The sequence below is a fragment of the Rhinoderma darwinii genome, chromosome 10, assembly GCF_050947455.1.
Source record: "Rhinoderma darwinii isolate aRhiDar2 chromosome 10, aRhiDar2.hap1, whole genome shotgun sequence".
Taxonomy (NCBI): domain Eukaryota; kingdom Metazoa; phylum Chordata; class Amphibia; order Anura; family Rhinodermatidae; genus Rhinoderma; species Rhinoderma darwinii.
In genome coordinates, this window is record NC_134696.1 from 24,159,793 (window position 1) to 24,177,046 (window position 17,254).

Genomic DNA, 17,254 nt, shown 5'->3' on the forward strand with positions numbered 1-17,254 from the left:
GTTGATTGGCACTTGTTTTCTTCTTTCACAAGGAGCTATGTATGGGGACGAGCGGTCGTTACCCCGATCGCTCATCCCCATACATTATCATCATGTTGGCAGCGCGTCTCCTTGTTTACACACCAAGATGTGCTGCCGACAACTATTATATTTCAAGTTTTTTAGACTATACGATCAGCAAATGAACGATCATTTGCTTGTTCATCTGCCGATAGCTGCCCTGTTTATACAGGACTATTATTCTGTGAACGCTTGCTGTCCGGTAATTGCCCGGTGTAAAAGGGCCTTAACTGCAGAAGATCCCGCGGAATGACCGCGTGGGCGACTTTATCTCCTGTTTTTACTTTTACATTTATTTGTGAATGTAGTGTTCCTTTAAGGTTATGTCAGCTCTGTCACATGTACTTTGGTCTTTACAAATGAAGAATCCTGCTTGTTGTCCTCTGTGTAGTGTAATACGAGGAGGCAATGCCTCAAGCCGTTTCAGTAAACTGTATAGCGGTCGATCTTGTTCTTCCGGCAGCAGTGCTTGAGTTTGGAATTCTTTCTAAGACCCATTTTTTTTGTACTTAGGCCCCGGACTTGCTGTCTATCAAACATGGCGATTGTTCAGTCTGTATGAAAGGGCCTTTACTATTATTTTCAGCCATTATGTTCTATGTTACAGCTCCTGGGTGGTTGTCACCCAGTTTTACTAGATCCCTGAATGGCAAATCTGCTTTGTAGTTTAGGCCTCATGCACACGACCGTGGTGGTGTGCGCGGCCGTGATTTGTGGCTCAGACGGCCGCGTGCATTCATTTCTATGAGCCTGGTCTGCAAAATACCGCTGTAATAAGACGTCCTATCGTTTTGCGGTCCAGGCTCCTGGGCCATGCACGGACCGTGGTTACCACGGTCGTGTGCATGGGCCCTTTGAAATGAATGGGGCCACAATTCACCCGCAGATTTGTGGGTGAATTGCGGCCACAAATACACGTTCGTGTATATGGGGCCTAAGTGATTCTTTCTCGAAGTAGTAAGATACGCCATTCCGAAGTCCAGGAAAGCTTTGTGACATTCCCCTTGTGTGCTGTAATTGTTCTGTACTTTTTAACATTTTAATTGAAGACCATGTTGACATAATTTTCTTCTAATGACACATTATATGCAGATATTCTTCAGAACATGGCCATATCTTCTCAAGGACCTTATAAATACAAGTAAGCACAATTCTCATTCTTCACCGCTCCTTGTGCTAATTATAGCGAGCATTGTTCCGTATCTGAGAGAGATGCTTTGTTCCGAAGTTCTTGCAGGGTGAGTAGAACAATGCAGACTTCAGTTTGTCATGTTAATTTGGTTAGGCCACTCATTGCCTCGCTGACTCCGCATACGTTTTATTTGCACATTTGCTTTGTCTAAGCGCTTCCCCCTTTTTAAAAAGAAAACCAAACAAAATCATCCGTAAATATCCTCGAATCCTCCTTTCCTGCCAGCTTATGTCGGTTCCTTGGAAAGTTGGGTGACAACCATTATATTTGCTTTGGCATACCTATTTGGATAAGATGTGCAGGGAAGTCAAATTCCTTGTGACTCCCCTGCCAGCCCATCAGCAGACGTAGACTACATGGTCTCCTTCTCCATAAGCACAATGCAGGCAGTTGTCATTTGTCTCCTCTGCTGACTGTTTCCCAGGACAACGATATAGAATTTCGATTCCTTGTATCTCTGAATGCTTATTGTTGGAAATACTAGATACTACAACAATAAGGTCTAGTTCACACGGAGTATTTTGGCGCTGTTTTTGACGCAGAAACTTCACCAAAAACGGCCAAAACCACCTCCCATTGATTTCAATTAGAGGCGGATGCGTTTTTTTTTTTTTTTTACCTGCGAGAGGTAAAAAACGATTGCGGGAAAAAGCGACATGCCCTTTCTTCGGACGTTTCTGACCTCCCGTTGACCTCAATGCGAGGCAGAGATCGCGTTCTTCACGGCGGCGCTCAATGGCCATGGGTGGAAAACGCAGCGAAAAATGCGGAAAATGTTCTAGTCAATATCTGCCTCAAAATGACTGAAGGAATTATAACGTATCTAACGGAAACCATGATATTTTGCCAAATCAGTCGTATAACGGATCCAAACGGCACCACACAAAGCACATTTACCCAAAATGGGGTTTGTTGGGGTTTCCTTGTGGTATCCATAATTTTGAAGACCAGAGTTGCGCTGCATGCCGCTCTAGTTTTGCCATCAAAAGTGTTAAAAACCTTAACTGAATCCCCAACATTGGCCGTGTAAACAAAGCCAGCCTTAGGTTACGTCTACACAAAATTCCACCGAAAATACGTCGGTGGAATTTTGCCCCAGATTTGTGACCTTTCCACAGCAAAATTCGAATGTTAGACGTTTCAGAATGGGAAATCTGCCCAGTATTGGTTACATCCCCCACACCTATTTATCCGTGCAGGACTGGGCAGAGTCCCCATTCCTGAATCTATAAAGCCTGGGTGACGACCCCTGTTGAGTTGTAACAATGGATCTACTGGTTGTCGCCCATCTTCCTTTAGATGTCTGACTGACCTCTGAATTGTATCGTTGTGTAAACTTGAAGCTATAGGTTTTGGGATGAATATTCAGTGACCACCTCTCTACACGGTGACGATACATTATACTGGTTTATGCGATAATTTTCACATCAAACCAGTCCGACACCAGTGGCGGAAAATTCCGCATTTTATGCAGCCTGGATCGAAAGAGCCGTGCAGCTTACATGCTCAAGTCGATTTTTTATTTTTGAACGCGCTGAAATAAAATGGATAGAATATCTTATTTATGAATCCGAAATGATTTTCTGTCAAAAACAACAAGCCGAAGGGGAGCGGGTCTCTTCTTCTTCTTTGACATTTTTAGAAATTCTTTGAAATCGTTATAGATGGTTGGCTCTATATACTATTAAATAAATATAATTTATCATGCTGCTGATGTACTGTAGCTTACATGCAACTTGCCCTTCTAAAAATCCCTGGCGAATATGACCTTAAAAAAAACCTTTTACTTGATGATATGACTTTCTACGCCATAATCGCCCCATGTAAAAGTTTCGGTGTAAAGATGCAGCGATTGCATTATTAGCGAGAAATTGCTTGTTTGTCATTGATTTGAGTCTTTTATGATGACCTAAAAATTATAGTTTGGTGGAATTGTTGGCCGGAAAGACAAGCGATCTCGAAAGTAATCAAATAAACGAGAAAACGTGCGCTTATTGTTACATGCCTTTCGAAAGTGAATGACTCTTTATGGTCGGCACTCGTTATCACAAATTTATCTTCATGCGCAAAATACGCTTAAGGCCATGTTACACGGCCAATGATCAGGCAAACGAGCGTTCATATGAACATGTTCACAATCATTGCCCGGTCTAAACAAGACAACGATCAGCCGATGACGGGGAAATGCTTGTTTATCGCCTGATCTGCTCATTTATGCTGCAATACATTTTATAGTTGTCGGCAGCGCCTCTCCCCGCTGCCAACATGATGGAAATGTATGGGGCGAAAGATTGTAGTAACTATTGCTCATCGCCATACTTAACTGGTCTTAGCTCCTCGAGAAAAGAGCAAACGAGTGCCAATCAATGAGCTGTCTTGTTGATCGGCGCTCGTATTCATAATGGACGGTGTAAAAGAAACTTTCGTGGTTATAACGTTTAACATTTTGTCCAGTTACCAGGACCTCTGTTTATGAGCTAGAATAGTGAGCCACTTTGTAAGATTTGCCCGGCTTTGGCGCGTCCATGCGTTACATGGACAGACATTCTTTACTGAGCCGCCATGTAATGCTACATTTCCCTGGCAGCAGCCACTTGGTGGTTAAACATGGCTTCACCTTGCAATAACAACTGATTGCTAGAGGTAAGAGAAGCCGATTTATGTCGGGGCCGACGGCTATTTTAAATCTGCCATAAACATGAAAGCTCCGATCGGCCGATACAGGACCCTTTTTGAATTCTAGTGTGTTAAAACTAAGACTACATTCAGACAAACTCAGCCAACTTCGGACGCGAAAAACCCTTGCGGGATGCGTTATCACGCATCCTCCATAGACTAGAGTCTATGGAGGGATGCGTGAAGTGCAATAAAATAGGACATGTCCTATTTTTTCATGGACCCTTCACGCGCTCGTGTGGGCGGCCCCATTGAAGTACATGAGTCTTTACTACATATACGCTCGTCTGAATGAGCCCTTTGCGGTGCGGATGGCAACATTTTGTGTCCGCTTATTGTGTATGCCCATTGAGTTGCCAGAGTCGAGATAATGATTAGGGTTTCCTCACGAAGAAGCCTCTATGATAAACTTGTATTGGTATGGGTTCTTGGTATTAATGCTCATTTTCCCAGTGACCATCGGTGACATTTGGGTTTGGCATCAGAGGCAACACTGTTTCATAGGTAAATCCTTCCGTTTTTGTATGAAAAAAGGGAATGATATAGTGGTCAATCTAGTAAGTGCCTACATGCCGGTAAAATCTAGATGCCTCTAATTTTTGGGATCCCTCAATGTCTGCTCACAGCAAAACCCGATTCGGGGCAAATTCAAATGATTGTATCGGCCTGGATAATATCGCCATGCTTCACATTAACATGAGTATTCCCTAAAATATATTATATATGTATAAAAAGAAAGTTTTATACAAACTACAAGGTAACTTTTTTGTTTATTTCTGCCTGCAGCTATGTATAGCAATTAAGTGGCGCGGAATGAGCGCAGCTTGTATAATTACCCGTGTTCTGAAATGTTTTTTATGTGGAGATAAATTCCACGCAGGTGCTAGATAATGTCTTTGCCGGCTTCCTGAGAAATACTGTAAGGCTTCAAAGAGAGCAATCTAGGTTAATTGTGTCTAAATGCCGCGCCAGACAAATAGCTCGACACCGGTATAATGCTCGCCACGTTCCTTTTTAATATAAATCTATACACGGGAGCGTCACGGGCGGCTGTTTGCATAATTCTGCAATTTAAATGTATTGTAAGGAAAGAATGGATCTGTCCAAATGGAGCCATAGAAATAATTCTTATCCATCATCCTCCATATCGCACTGCTCAAATAACCTGCAGTGTTTAATGGGGAACTTGACAAGGAACTCGGGTTTGCCGGTCGTGCACCAGACATAAGAAACATTTGCTGTCAATCTATTTAGGTCTTTGGTTGCCAGTTTAGAGAAATTACTGTTTTATTCTAAAGATACTTTCCGTTTCCATAGTTGAGGTTTAGGCTACATTCAGACGAGCGTGTCCGATTTGCACGCGTAAAAACGCAGCGTTTTTCCTACATTTCATGTCCGTGTGCATTGCGTATGGCATCGGTGTGATTTGCGTGTGGCGTGCGTTTTTCCCGTCCGTGCAAGCACTTCTTCTTTTTTTTTTTTTTCCTCTGCATTTCCTTAGTAACTTGATGTCGTCCGTGTGCGGTCCGTGGTTTTCACACACCCATAGACTTCAATGGGCGACTAGATGAGTAAAAATGGAACCAATAACGGACACTCGCTACGTGAAAACTCACGCATGTCTGAATAGCCCCATTGAAATCAATGGGTCCGTATGCTGTGAGTTATTTCGATGCGCAGCATACGGACGAGGAACAAGCTCGTCTGAATGTGCCCTAAAGATAGTGATTTTCTATTTGGAAAGGGGACCTATAAAAGCTAATCAGAGAGTAATTTGCTGCTGCATCCTCCACCAATTTGCTGTAATTTGTGGGGAAGTCTGGGAGCAAGCATACAATTCCCCTGCAGCACCACCGCAGGGGAAGTGAAGTATTACATGGATTCCCATTTAAAATAAATGGGCTTTCAGTGTAAGGCATGAACATGCTAGGTCCTCCAGAGAGAGGGAGAGGGGAACACTTTTTGTAGGCGTCCTCCACTCGGTGGTCCCACACTGTACTACGGTGTCAGGAAAAACCTTGATGTGGCTGCAGCCCTCCAGGGAGCGCTAGTATCCCTTCATTCTGTTGATCATTGGGGTTCAGGCTGAGCTACAGTGCCGGTCATTGATTCATGTACAGATGCCCTTTAGGCGTCATGCACACGGCCGCAGTTTTGCAATCGCGGATAGTATAGAACACATGTTCTCCTATGGTTTCCACAGTCCATGCATTTCCCGGACCAAAAAAAAAAAATAGGATCATTATACGGTCCACATTTGCAGTCCGGGCTCATTGAAATAAATGTACATCTTGTGTGTGTGTGTGTGTGTGTGTGTGTACGGTCCGTGACTGCGGACTGCCCGTGGATGACAATCTGTAATCACGGACCGAAGTCACCACTACGGCCGTGTGCTGGCCTTAGTTTGCTGATCAGTGATTTTTTTTTTATGTCTTGTGTTTTTGCACTTTTTTGCTGAAGTTTTTCTTTTTTTTTCTCTTACGTTTGTTAGATTTATGCAGTGGAAAAAATATATAATTCTTAAAGTGTGACTTAACCTTCAACAAACTTATGACATATCAGTCTTGATCAGTGGGTGTCCGAGCACATCGACTGCTAGAACGAAGCGGCAGAAGTGAGTTCGAGTGAGCGGTGAGCCGCTTGGTCTCTGATCTGCTTTTTTTGGAAAGCCGATGGAGCTGTAAACAGACTCAATAGAAAGTCTGAGCCTGTACACCGCTACATCGGCTTTTGAAAAAAAGCAGATCAGAAACCAAGTGGCTCACCGCTCATTCGTGCACCTCTGCCGCTTCGTTCTAGTGATCGGTGGGGGTCTCCGTGCACGGATCCCTACTGATCGAAACTTCTGACATGTCACAAGCTTGTTGAAGGTTAAGTTACACTTTAAATTTTAGTGTAGTTGGTTGTTAAACTTAAATTGATCACTCAGGGACTTTTTCTCTAGGTCGCATTTGTATTTTAGAAGGTGGTGGTTTTAAATATTGCCTGCAGTTTCACATCCTGTACATACATTGATGAGCCGCTGCCACGGCTAATGATCATTCTTTGGCTAGGCCCGTGTATATGCAAAAGTAGACAATTATACATTAAAGAGGATCTGTCACTAGTTTATTAATTCCTTATCGCCTAAATAATCGAATAGGCGCTATGATGATGATAAATACAGTGTGTTGTTTTTTTTTTCAAAAAATGTTTATTTGCAAAGTTTCGTGCATTTTTCTAAATATGCTCATTTGGCTGTACTAGCCAAATGCGAGGCAGTCGACTGCGCTATTGGTTCTGTCAAAACAACAGAACCCTGTTACAGCGGTGACCAACGGAAACCATTAACAATGTTTCTGTCACCTTTGAGATCAATGGTGAGGGAAACGGAAGCTAAGGTTTCAGTTTGCCTTTCCGTTGAGTTCTCCTGACAGAACCCCCTCAATGGAAGGGCAACGCTGATGTGAACCGGCCCTAAATTCCATGTTTTTATTATGAGCAGACAAGTCACTGAGTGTGAAAGATAATTTTTTGTAATTATATATATATATATATATGCTGTAGAGCTCCGTAACAATTTAGTCTTCTCTCTCCGTCAGCCTGGATCGCGGAGGGCATAGAGGGCTATAAGACTATATTCACATGATGTGAAAAAAAAGGGCAGTTAACAACAGATCAACTGTCAGTTTTTCATGGCTGTTTTGCATCAATGTGTCTCAAAATTTGAATCCATTTCCTCGGCCATCTGATCGTTTTTAACCGCCATTTGCCATCCATTATAATTTTTTTGTCCCAGCCACCTGAAAACACCACAATGCCCATGTAGATAGTGCAGCATTTCCCACTGTAGATAGTGCACACATAGTGCGTCGGCAGCGCTCTGGCCGGAGATTACGCTCCAGGAGTAGCCCCTGACGTCATGGTCCATATATGGATAGTGACGCCAGGGGCTTCTGCAGCAGTGGAATCCCCGGCTAGAGCGTCGGCCGGGGATTGCGCTCCTAGAGAGAGCCCCTGATGTCACTGCCCATAGGTTTCCGCTCCTAGAGGGAGCTCAGGTTTTGTGCTATCTACAGGGGGGGCTGTATTCTGGGGCTCCAAAAGCCCCGGCAGTCAGAGTGAAGCGCTGCTCACACTGAAGCAGCACTGCACTCATTAAACCCTATTCAAGGCTGCCAACGTTTATGCAGTGACAAGTGCACAGGGCATCGGCAGTTGGAACGTATATGGCCATCGTGAGGTGGTTAATATGTAGTATTTGTTGATTGACTTTAGAACTGGAGCCTTTTATCTTTTCCAACTTCCCTTTTCTGTTCCATTGTAAACAGTGGGGGGAGATTTATCAAAACTGGTGCAAAGGTAAGGAGGAGAAGTTACCAATTTCCCATAACGTTCTTCTCTTTTTGCATCTGTCATTCTAATATATGGAGGGTGACCGTGAATGCACGGCCAAGAACGTTGACCACCGGGGAGGCCCAGGGGTCATCACAATTTGACCAGGCTTTTTAGAGTATTTATCAATACGGTCTAAAAGTAAAACTGTCTTTGATGCCCATAAAATCTTATCGGAGCACAGCTTTCATTTTTACCGACCGGTTAAAGAAAATAAATCTGAGCTCTGATTGGTCGCTATATGCAACAATTCCCCCAACTATATGTTGGTTATATTCCATTAGAGGTTTCTAAATAGTTTTGCGTTTCGCTTGGCCGTTCCTGTTTTTAGTTTACATTTCATAGGATAAATTATATTGTAGTAACGTACTTTGTATTTATCTTGTAGGAAGGAAGAGATCACTTCATGCCAAAAAGAAGCTAAACTTAAACAAGCCAGAAAAGAAGAGTGGCTCAGACGTAGCTTCTGCCACAATGAAAGATTCGCCAGACGGTAAGACATGCTAAATTACTCTCGCTCAACTTCTTGCAGCTAAACCTACTTCTGAGGCCCTCATGTGTTGGGCTTACATAAGATGCTAATACAATTAAAGGGGCAGTCCCATCTTCTAAAGCGATTGCACATACAAATGCAGGCTGGAACAGTAAGGTTGTATGACATGCCATGATTAAGACCGAGTGAATCGGTTGAAACGCGTAGGCTCTGTGCTTGTGTAAGTTTTAAATTGTTTGTTTTCATTAAAGTGGAAGATTTTTCCTTTTAAACTCCGCGCTGGATCGAATTTTTTCTTCCCTTGCATTATAAAGTAATTGCTTATTGCTAGGATAAGCCATGACTTGATCGGTGGGGGTTTGGCCTCTGGGATCTCCACCGATACTGAGGGGCACTGCGAGCCCCTTCACATAAATGGGGCCAGTTGCAGTATTCTGTAAGGCCGGGTGGCAAGGAGCACCCCTATACACGGTAAACTTGGAAGGGGAGGTGGTACTATATCGGCGCTGCAGCCCCTTTGCCCTCAGAATCGGTGTGGGCCCCAGATGTCAGACTGCCACTGATCATAAAGTGATGGCATAACCTAGTGATATGCCATCACTTTATAAGGTGGGAATAGCCCTTTAGGGTATGTTCACACGGCTTATTGTCGGTCGTTTTTCGGTACGTAAACGGCCGAAAAATAGGAAGCGGAACGCCTCCAAACATCTGCCCATTGATTTCAATGGGAAAAAACTGCGTTCTGTTCCGACGGGGCGTTGTTTACGCGGCCGTTTTTCAAAACGCCCACGTAAAAAAATGCCCGCTAAAAATGTGCATGTCACTTCTTGAGCCGTTTTTCATTGACTCTAGAAAAACTGCTCCAAAAACAGCCGTAAACGCAGTGAAAACGCGAGTTGCTTAAAAAACTTCTGAAAAACAGGAGCTGTTTTCCATTGAAAACAGCTGTGTTTTCAGACATTTTTTGCGAAGTGTGTGAACATACCCTTCGAGTGAATACTTACCCTCGAGTACTGTTTTTTTTTTCATCTAAATAGGCTTACATTTCCATGTTGATTTAATTTTTGTTATATATATAATTAGTTTGATGGCAACCGGAGCTCTTTTTTTTTTTTTTCCTGATACAGACCTCCAAATCCACTGTATAGACATACCATAAATGTAAGTTCAAATTTTGACTCACTGCAGCCACCACTAGGGGGAGCTTACTGCGTACTGTTATAGATTGAGCTCAATAATAACATAATATGCAGTAAGTTCCGAACACCCTCAAGTGGTGGCAGCATACAGTCGGACCGTGTTATTTTGCAACGCAGGGGATTTGAGTCTGAAAAAATAGGAGCTCTGATCGCTATCAAGATATATATCATGATATTATGTGATTTAGTGCAGCAGCGTGGCTGTCAAAGGCCAGGATCGGTAAAAATTTAGATCCTAGATGTTTAAACCATTATGCACCCCGATCAGTACTGATTGCGGTGCGGACGAAGAAAGCAACGCCCTTAATCCTGGTCTTCCTGGCAACGCAGGGCTGACTGGCCACCGGGGCTGTCTGGTAATAATCTTTGTTATGGCATACTTTAGGTATGCCTTAACGGATACCTGTTCATTTTACTTGCCCAGGCAGCGCATTATGGTTAAAAATGTAAAAGTCCCCAATTTTTTGTATTTTTTTATACAAATAAACGATTAAAAATAATTCTGCCGTAACATGAAAAAATACAATAAAGTATGGACATATTCAGTATCCCCACACTTGCTTTAATCCATACAATAAAGTTATGCTTTCTATTAATTTTAATGTTGAACCCCGTAAAAAAACAACTAAATATGTACTCTAAAATTATGCCTAAAAAAAGTATGAAAATCGGCTCAAAAAAGTCATGGCTGTTGGAACGTGTGGAGGAAAAAAACTAAAAAATTCTTTCTAAAGTCAAAATTGGTACAACATGACATGTTTGGTTATATTGTCGATGCCCCCCCCCCCCCTCTACCCATGTGTTAGAATTGCTGTTACATGATCGTCTTAGGTACATTTCTAGAAGACTATGTCTCAAACATTCTCTTTTCTTTGCAGCTCCTATTGAAGAGGATGTGAAGCCACTAGGCTCTCCTGTCCTGTCCCTTGAACAGACAGCTGTGATCCAAGAAATGGTGAATCACAACGTCCTTCCGGATCGGATTTCCATCCCTACCACGGAACCACCTAAATTATCAGACAGCCCGACTGGGGAGGACGTTCTCATCGAGGAGGAGCCAATTGACGACTCGCAGAAAGAAAGTTCAGAGAGGGAGTCAATAAATCTGGAAGAAGAAAGTGCTGAGATGTTTGATGACCTCAGGAGTACATCCGATGAGACTCCTGAAGGTTCTCCGAAAAAGAAACCTATTAAAATCCCTAAAGGGGATGCTAATGGGGATTTACCAGAGGCTTTTATGTTCCCATGCCAGCATTGCGAGAGGAAATTCACAACAAAACAAGGGCTAGAACGACACATGCATATTCATGTTTCCACAGTAAATCACGCATTCAAGTGTCGATACTGCGGGAAAGCTTTCGGAACGCAGATTAACCGGAGAAGACATGAGAGACGTCATGAATCCGGCCCTAAAAGGAAGTCTTTAGTGTTGTCCACTTCTGGCGACTTTGGTCATGATCACAAACACATAATAGATTCTCTTAAAGCAACTGATGAATATAGTAGTTTTCGAGTACAAAGTAAAATGACTGATTCTGATAGGGAAACATCACATTCTGTACTCTCGGACGAAAATGGGGAATCAAGCCGAGAATTGCATCCCTGCAAGTACTGTAAGAAAGTCTTTGGAACCCATACAAACATGCGTCGGCACCAACGAAGAGTTCACGAGCGTCATCTTATGCCAAAAGGAGTAAGACGAAAAGGGCACCTGCTTGAAGATCCCCAACTAAAACCGGAGCAGTCTCCACCAGTGGAGAACATTTATGTAGCAAACACGGAAATTGAGGAAGACGGAGAAGCAGATGATGTATATATTATGGATATCTCCAACAACATTACCGAAAATCTAAATTTTTTTATTGATGGTAAATTGCCAACATGCAATACAACTGGCGCATGTGATGTGATAGAAGTAGAGACCAACACTGCTGAAGTTCTAGGAATTAACTGCTTACTTACCCCTATCAAGGTTGAAGTTTCTCAAAATATAAGAACCCTGCAATCCGTTCCTGATAATCCACTCAGTGACTCTTCTAGCAGCGGAATTGTAGAGCCTAAGAAGAGACGAACAATTAGTCCTCCTTTACTATCGAAAATTAAAACTGAAGTGGAGCTTGAACCAGTTACACCTTCTTGCTCTTTAACAATTCCTTTAAGTGTTTCCGTAGGTGATAATTTGGCCTTTCCAAAGGAGAAAAATGTTTTTTTATCTTCAAAGCTGAAGCAGCTACTTCAAAGGCAAGAAAGCAACAAGTCGCAAATTAGTCCATCGTTGCTCTCGGAGATTCCAAAGTTGAGCCCGGCTGTGTCTTCCTTGCCATCTAATTCAAATCGATTTAAGAGGCGTACCAGCTCTCCTCCCAGTTCACCACAACTCAGCCCAGCTCCTAAAGAATATGTTAAGCAAGAAGCAAAAAACACTTGGAATGAAGGACTTGGTCCAAAAATACCAAAGTTGGAAAGTCAAAGCAGCTCGCCTGCCTGGAGTTTATCTGGAAGAGAAGAAAGGGATACCTTGAGCCCATGTTGTGAAGATCTAAAGATCAATAAAGACTGGGGTTCAAATGTATCCTTTGGCAACGCTTGTAACCAGCAACCGTTGGACTTATCCAGTGGAGTAAAACAGAAATGTGAAAGCAAGTGTCGATCACAGGTTCCTTGGGAATCTGTACTTGATCTTAGCATAAGTAGGAAGCCCTTCTGTGAGGCAGAGGCAAAGGAATACAAAGGGAATAACTTATGCATTGGTGTAAAGAAAAAGAAGCCTACAACGTGTATGTTAAAAAAGGTCTTGCTAAATGAATACGATGGATTGGAGGCTCCAGAGGAAATAGTTTCACAGACCGATACTCTGGTGCTCCCCTGCAGAACAGATGAACTTAGACTTGTAGGAGAACTTGGTGATGGGTCAAGTGAAGATGTTCCTATTCCCATGGACGCAACTTCTGATATAGTTGAGAGCACGTGTACAGCAATATGCCAGTCACCACCTATACTAACACCGTCTGAAGCTCCTTCACCTTCCTCATATCCTCCATTTCTAACAGACTCTACATTGCCTCCACCTCTTCTTACAACTAATGTTCCTTCACTCCCAGATTCTTCATGTAGTGTACCTCCAACTCCGTCTTGCGCTTCACCCCGTTCTGCCAGCACACAATCCCCACTTCCAGTTCTTTCTCGCACAGTATCTCCATCTCCTTCCCTTACTACTGATGATCCATCTGGCTGCGCTTCCCCTGGTCCTCCTACCCTGTCCTCTTCGTCGTCTTCGCCGTCTTCTTCCGGTTCTTCATCCTCTTCATCATCTTGTTCTTCTCCTCCACCTCTGTCTGTAGTTTCTTTAGTTTTATCTCCATCTTTAAATTCAGAATCTTCTGCACATATATTTAAGCAAGAGAAGCATGGTGAAGAAGCGCCACCTGAAGACTTTTTGCAGATGGGTCAGCATGACTCGATTTGTGAACGATTCAATAAGTCTTTCGTGTGCAATGTTTGCGACTCTCCGTTTTTATCTATTAAAGACCTGGCCAAGCATCTTGTTGAGCATGCCGAGGAATGGCCTTTCAAATGTGAATTCTGTGTGCAACTTTTCAAAGATGTATCGGTTCTCTCGGAACATCGTTCTTTATTACATGGGGTCGGTAAGATTTTTGTATGCTCCATATGCAAAAAGGAGTTTGCTTTTCTTTGTAACTTACAACAACATCAGCAGGACTTGCATGCAGATAAAGAGTACAGTCACCGAGAATTGGAAAGCGGGACGCTTAGGCCACAGAACTTTACAGACCCCAATAAGGCAAGTTTAATCCAAAATCAAAGAATGGATGATGACCCCATGACGCCATCACCAGAAGATGATGGAGATTTGAATGATTCTTCTGAAGAACTATATACAACAATTAAAATTATGGCCGCAGGAGAAAAAGCTAAAGATCCAGATGTACGCATGGGACTAAATCAGCACTACCCAAGCTTTAAACCACCACCCTTTCAATACCACAACAAAAATCCCTTGGCTCTTGGCGCAACAGCGACAAATTTTACTACCCATAATATTCCTCAAACCTTTACTACTGCTATACGTTGCACTAAATGTGGGAAGGGTGTTGACAATATGCCCGAATTACACAAGCACATATTAGTATGTGCTTCTGCCAGTGACAAAAAAAGATACACTCCTAAAAAAAATCCGATACCCTTGAGACAGACTGTGCAGCCTAAGAATGGGATAGGGGTTGTAGTTTTGGAAGCTGCAGAGAAGAATTCATTTAGGCGACTGGGTCAACCTAAAAAACTTAATTTTACTATTGAGATTGGTAAAATGTCTTCGAACAAGTTCAAATTGGGTGCAATAAAAAGGAAAAACCAACTAGTTCAGAAGGCAATATTACAAAAGAACAAGAAGGCGAGGCAAAGATCTATTGACTCGGTGCCTCATTTTTGCCCCTACTGCAATCGAGAGTTTACCTATATTAAAAGCTTGAACAAACATGCTTCCTTTAGTTGTCCCAAAAAGCCAGCCTCTCCACCCACCAAAAAAATGAGTCCCAAACCATCAAAAAAGCCATCTGAAAAAAAGAAAAAAAAATCCAGCATCACGCGGCGCACAGCAGATGCCGAGATACAAATGCAAAACACCGAGTCAAATCTGGGAAAAACTAGAGCAAGGAGCTTGGCACCGGCACCTGTTCTACCACCTACAGCGCCCATCAAGTCCAAGCAGAACGTGAAACCTACTCCTCCAGTTAAGTCCAAAAAGCAGACCATCCCTGTTGTAAGGAACTCCAGCCCTGTGAGGCTACCTAAGGGCCCTGTGATCCATGAGGGGAAAAAATCTAAAAAAGCCACACTCCAAGTCCTACACCAGTCTTTTGGGAGAGCACAGAGGAAACTCCACATGCGAATGCAAAAGAACAAGTTGCCAAACAAACATTTAGCCAAGAAGAAAAAAAAGGACAAGTTCAGTACGAAGTCCAGAGAACGGGTTAGTGGCCCCCGAACTAGAAGCTCTGCAGACTATTCAGATAAGAGGGAAGATGGAAGGCAAGAATCTAGGTAAATGTGAGTCCTTCAGATGTCCTCTACTTTAAAGTTCTTCAAAATTATAAACTGCTGGGTTTTTATTGGTTCTTTCTCAGTTTCCCAAAGGAAACGTGGATTATATGCAGATTTGGTATTTGGATTCTGGCAATCTCTTGATTTTAGGTTTATTAAAATTGTATTCAACTTTTTATATATAATAATGGGAATTTACACGATTTATAGTTGAAGTAAATGCATATTGGGGAAAGCTATAATGAGCCTATAATACCTGTACGTTTATAGGGTTAGGCTTAAAATTAATCTATACGAGACCATGTCTGTGGGGTTTTGAGATATGGACTGATTTGTAAAAAAAACTTTGAGAATTGAATCCTACGATCCACACTGAAATCGGGGATTTGTGCAAATGTGGCCTTGTGAAAGTGTTCACCTCCCTTTTGGTGTTTTTCCTGTTTTTTGTTGTATTACAAGCTTCAATTAAAATTGCATTTTGGTGGGTTTGTACCACTTGATTTACACAACATGCCTATCACTGAAGGTACAAAATAATTTTTTACTGTGACACAAACCATAATTAAGACAAAAAACAGAACTGTAATGTGCATAAGTATACACCCCCTGAAAGTCAGTACTTTTGTGGTGCCACCTTGTTTTCTGCAATTACAGATGCAAGTCTCTCGGGGTATGTCCAGGGGCATAATCAGGAAAGACTGGGCCCCCGTCCCCTCCCCTGGGTGCCGCACACAGCCCCCCCCTTGTAGATAGTGCCCTCCTGTAGATTGCGTCATACAGCCCCCCTGTAGATATTGCCATACAGCCCACCCTTTGTAGACAGTGCCCCCAAAACTAATAACGATAAATTGTACACACCTAGCTGCAGTGCCCGCCCTCATGGTATATACACAGATGATGGGGGTTATATACAGAGATGATAGGCAGGGGCGTAACTAGGAAAGACTGGGCCCCATAGCAAACTTTTGACTGGGGCCCCCCCTCTGCTGGGAATCACACAACCCCCCCTTGTAGATAGTGCCTCCCTATAGATTCCACCACACAGCGCCCCCCTATAGATAGCACCATACACAGCCCCCTGCAGATAACGCCATACAGCCCCCCTGTAGATAACGCCATACAGACCCCCTCTGTAGATAACGCCATACAGCCCCCCCTGTAGATAACGCCATACAGCCCCCCCTGTAGATAACGCCATACAGAACCCCTCTGTAGATAACGCCATATAGCCCCCCCCCCCCAAAAAAAAACGGCCTATAGTTTGTCCTACAAAAGACATGCATCCCCTATCCACAGGATAGGGGATACATGTGTGATCGCTGGCAGCGATAAGGAGAACGGGGGACCGAAAGTCCCCCGAAGTTCTCCATGACTAACCTCGGACTTCCGGCGTCTGCGCAGTTCAATAAAAATGAAAGGAGCGCTAGTCACGCATGCGCACAAGCGCGACCGGCGCTCCATTCATTTCTACGGAGCTGCCGACACAGACCCCGGAAGTCTGAGGTTTGTCATGGAGAACTTAGGGGGGACTTTTGGTCCCCTGTTCTCCTCATCCCTGCCAGCGATCACACATGTATCCCCTATCCTGTGGATAGGGGATACATGTCTTATGTAGGAACAACCCCTTCAGTGGCGTCGCGCTGTAGCAGCCATAGCGGCTGCTAGCGGAGCCTGCGGCCATGGGAGGGGGCCGTGCCGGCGGGTGGCACGGGCCCCCTCATGCTGCAGGCTCTGTAGAAGTCGCTACGGCTGCTATAGCGGTAGTTACGCCACTGCGTATAGGTTTGTACGGCATAAAACTACAGCTCCCAGCATGGCCTGAACAATGGTAAGGATATGCTGGGAGATGCGGTTTCACCAAAAAAATCCTATCACCATCATCTCGCTGCAGATCATACAGTGACTACAATACTGATTAGAGGCAGAATAAACATTTACATTAAGTGACTCACCGGTGACGTCTCAGATTGTAGTTCTTTTCTTCTCCCTCCGGTTCAGACATCTATGATGGATTTCTCCCGGCCATGACCCATTTCTGCAGTTTTCCGTTCAGATGTCTTCAGCTTCTCACTTTTAAAACATTTCTGCTCCTATAAACAAAGTTAAAATTCTCAACACATCTAAATATAACTGTCACAAACACACAACATGCCCCCTGTAGATAGTGACCTACATAGAAGCCCCTATAGATAGTGCCCA

At 43.4% G+C, this 17,254-nt stretch overlaps 1 protein-coding gene across 3 annotated transcripts in view; it reads left to right on the forward strand.

Annotated features, from left to right (window-relative positions):
- Window positions 1-17,254, forward strand: part of PRDM2 (PR/SET domain 2) — an 84,927-nt gene that overhangs the window by 63,243 nt on the left and 4,430 nt on the right. For 2 of the 3 annotated variants that reach the window (XM_075839516.1, XM_075839518.1), the window contains 2 exons: window positions 8,691-8,795; window positions 10,873-15,055. In XM_075839516.1, the coding sequence (XP_075695631.1) occupies window positions 8,691-8,795; window positions 10,873-15,055 (4,288 nt within the window). Of the gene's footprint in view, window positions 1-8,690; window positions 8,796-10,872; window positions 15,062-17,254 lie in introns of all 3 variants that reach the window. The other variant, XM_075839517.1, reaches the window with a different exon arrangement.